We start from the raw sequence: 3,824 nt of genomic DNA, 5'->3' as shown, positions 1-3,824 counted from the left end.
ATTTCTTGTTTACTAAGTCTTTTAAACACTCTAGTATACACACTCTCATCTATAGCATAACTAACTTTGTATCTATGCATAAGGAACATTACTAAGAAAGATTAAGAGCAGAGCTTGACTCCCTTTGCAACCAGGTTCTACTGGTTCTACAAACGGGGAGTGGACAACAAAGGACTCAACGAGAGTGACACTCGCGATCTACCACATGGCCTGGAGTGCATAGTGCATCCGCAGGTAAACAATATTTAAGCACCACGTTTACATAATGTCGACCACTTAACTCACTCGAGTACTGAGCTAAGTGCTTTGTGAACATATGCATAAATTCATCATCAACCATGACTATATCAAGAATACTACTAAAGCAAACTAGGAACATCATAAATAGAAACATAGTATTAAAGTAGCACAAAGTCATAAATATATAGAGATACAATGGCTTTACCAGCTTTCAGACGGCGAATCCAGAACCCTGAGCAATAGCCCAACTCTATTTTAATCTTGCTAGCTAGCCTATAATAGAACTTTGAGGAATTGGAGCTATATTCTCTTCTTTTTGAAAACCCTAATTTCTGATCTGATCTTGATTTATTATCGAATGCCTCAGGGAGGGGGTAGGGGCTGGTATATATAGTCGGAGCATCAACTCTGGACCCTTTGGATCAAACCAACTTGAAAGAACGGCGTAGATGCAATCTAGAAGGCGGTGGAGAACCGACGTTTGAAGTTAGGGCTGACATGTGGGGCCAAGGGGCCGGCCGGCCTGCAGGTCCCACAGTCTGCTTCGGGGGGATGGCTTCTGGTGATCTCTATAACCTTCTACTGCTATTCTCGTCGCGGATAATTGCGTTTAATTCTGACGAATGGGTCCACCTTGACGGATTTCTGAATAAACCCTGCTGAAAACACAGATTCACCAAAACTCGTGGAATTTATCAGTTTGAACCCCTAAATCTACGTAGTGGTCATTTTCATGCCCTTATTTAAGTTATGTTGACAATTTATGATGAATGATAACACATATCTTATGTGGGAAACATATCTTATGTGGGAATTCACGATGCCCGAGCGATTGAGCAGAGCCGATCGATGCGAGCCAATCAGGCGCAGGTCTTCACCGGAGCCCTTTCGCATACCGCCTCTACGGAATTTACGTAACCACTACCATCATGTGCACCACTTTCATGTCTCCACTACACATTAAGATAAATTAAGTATCCATCCACGATGGTTACATATACAATAACCCGCCAGTGTACATCCATCCATATGCCGTGTGAGACTGAGACCACAAGGAAGAGCTAGCAGGTTGAGACTTGAGAGCCACGACCACGAACCTAGCTTGCACTGGAGGGGTGAAGGATGGACTTCTCAAGTGTTGCGCTGTGGTGGGAAGAGTGGCAGCTCCGCCTCCTCGTCCTCGGCAGCCTCTTGCTGCAGTACTTCCTTGCGTTCGCTGCAATCCACCGTAGGCGTTCCATCCCATCGTCCTTGAGATTCTTCATCTGGCTAGCTTTCCTTGGCAGCGATGCTCTGGCGATATCCGCCCTTGCCACCGCCCTCCTCACTCGGCAGAAGAAGACGACAGGCGGGGACGACGACCTCAGTGGGAAGAACGGCGGCCTCCAAATCTTCTGGGCGCCTGTCCTGCTCCTCCACCTTGCCGGCCCGGACTCCATCACCGCCTACAACATCGAGGACAACGAGCTGTGGAGGCGGCACATCATGACCGTGATTTACAAGGTGACGGGAGCCATCTATGTGTTTCACCAGTCTTGGTCGGGCGAGAGCAAGCTTCTGACAGCGGCCGTTCTTCTCTTCATTGCCGCGACCCTCAAATGCGCCGAGAAGCCAGTGGCTCTCAAAAGGGCTAGCATTTACACCCTGGTATCTTCATCTCCCTTCAAGTACGACAACGTAGCAATTGATGTTGAAAGCAAGATATCTCTTGAAGACTACGTAGGAGAAGCCAAGGTTTATTTCGCGACCGTAGAGGTTGGCGATACCGTCGTCGAGTTGATAGAAGCCGCGACCAAGCAACTCCGGGTTATCCCGCACTGGCTATTCGTAGACCTTGCATCCACCTTATGCCACCGTCTCAAAGTCCTGCATATGTTCTTGGTTTTTGACAACAACGCCGCAGACAACCTGCTGCAGTCTGGGCTCTGCGGCGCCTTCGTCCGTCTCTACACCAAGCACAGCATGCTTCTCAGTTTCCTCTGGGCAAAGAGCCCCAGAATGGGTCTCATAACTGCTTATGCCTACCTCAACAGGGTGTTAGCGGTGTGCCTGACGATCTCCGCCGTCGCGCTCTTCCACCAGAGCCCTAAACAAGGCTACGACGGCAGCGATGTCAAGGTGACGTATGCCTTGCTGTGGGGCGCCGCCGCTCTGGAGGTGCACGCCCTTTTCAGCAACAAGTATGACTTCTTCACATGGACCAACAGGGTTGCCCAGTACAACCTCATAGCATCCTTCGGTCGACGTCGTGGCAGAAATCCCAGCAAGCTGCTCAAGCTGGCGGGGTTCTGTGGATGCAAGGACTACGTGGACCAGCACTGGTACGTGGACCACTGCTCGTCGTCCTTCCCCATCACAGAGCTTGTCATTCAGCAGGTCAAAGATGGGTGGAAGGACTACATACAAGGCGTCTCCACCTACTGGGCATTCAACGATCGCAGAGGCCAGCTGACCATCCAGCAGGAGGGGTGCAACGACGAGCTGTGTAGCACCTTGGAGGTACCCTTCGACGAGAGCATCCTGGTCTGGCACATCGCCACCGACATAGTATGCTACTACCAGCAGGTCCAGGTCCAGGTCCATGACCTGGGTGCCTCCTCCGGTGATGAAGCAGCAGCAGCTGGTCGTCATCGCGATGCCGCCACTCGCTGCAGAGAGATCTCCAACTATCTGGTGTACCTATTGGTGACCAATCCGGAAATGCTAATGGCGGGCACCAGAGTGACTATCCTCTCCGAGGTATGCGAGGAGCTTCAGAACATGTTCAAGGATGACATGCTACCGCCTGGTGAAGAAGAAGACCTGGCAGAGGAGATACACACGTGGGCTCAAGCCATGCAAGGTGCTGGTGCTACTGCAACGACAAAAGCATTCGTTCTCCGCGCATCCAATCTTGCAAGTCAGCTTCTAGCCATGGATGGTGACAGGAGGTGGAAGGTGATGCAAGGTGTGTGGGTGGAGATGCTCTGCTTCTCCGCGAGCAGGTGCAGGGGGTACCTGCACGCCAAGAGCCTAGGCATGGGCGGGGAGTACCTCTCCTACGTCTGGCTCCTCCTGTGGTACATGGGCCTGGAGAGCGTGGCAGAGAGGCAGCAGAGATCTGATTTCAGGAAGCAAGGTGCTCCGTCGTCATCGCAAAGCTGGATCTGAGAACTCGGCCGAGCATATTCATGGACCAGAAATTCGGGAGGAAAGAAGCAGTTGTAGCTGCTGCTTATGCTCCTGCTGCTGGCCGGGAATGACAATAATGTCTGAGAAGAAATATATGAAGTTAATTCGACGAGAGCATCCTGGTTTGGCTTGCTGTGCTTGCCTTCTTACTTTATCTTTTGGTTTGGTTTGGTTTGGTTTGGTTTGTTAGCTTTCGTGTTGCCAGTTGCCACTGTACTTCTGTATCGTCGTTGCACTTGCAGCTGTTCTTGCTTTGCAACGCTGTAATAAAAGCTTCATGTGTGTGCTCGCTTCCTGCTCAATGAAATGCCGTGTGATTACCCCAGTGACGCAATACTCAAGTTTTGAGAACCAACTGTGCGCATGCGTTCATATGCTTTCTTTCCGACTCAGGAATTTTACAGGATTCGTGC

The 3,824-nt window shown here is 50.5% G+C and overlaps 1 protein-coding gene across 1 annotated transcript; it reads left to right on the top strand.

Annotated features, from left to right (window-relative positions):
• Positions 1-1,362: 1,362 nt before the first annotated feature.
• On the top strand, positions 1,363-3,398 carry LOC136505036 (uncharacterized). Its single transcript, XM_066500109.1, has one exon. It carries the CDS (start codon positions 1,363-1,365, stop codon positions 3,388-3,390), a length of 2,028 nt encoding a protein of 675 aa, XP_066356206.1. The 3' UTR covers positions 3,391-3,398.
• The last annotated feature ends 426 nt before the right edge of the window (positions 3,399-3,824 follow it).

Source organism: Miscanthus floridulus, chromosome 14 (genome assembly GCF_019320115.1).
Source record: "Miscanthus floridulus cultivar M001 chromosome 14, ASM1932011v1, whole genome shotgun sequence".
NCBI lineage: Eukaryota > Viridiplantae > Streptophyta > Magnoliopsida > Poales > Poaceae > Miscanthus > Miscanthus floridulus.
This window is presented reverse-complemented; position numbering and strand designations above follow the sequence as displayed.

Excerpts from the sequence above, each read along its gene's own strand:
- LOC136505036 (XM_066500109.1), top strand. The coding sequence starts at position 1,363 with ATGGACTTCTCAAGTGTTGCGCTGTGGTGGGAAGAGTGGCAGCTCCGC.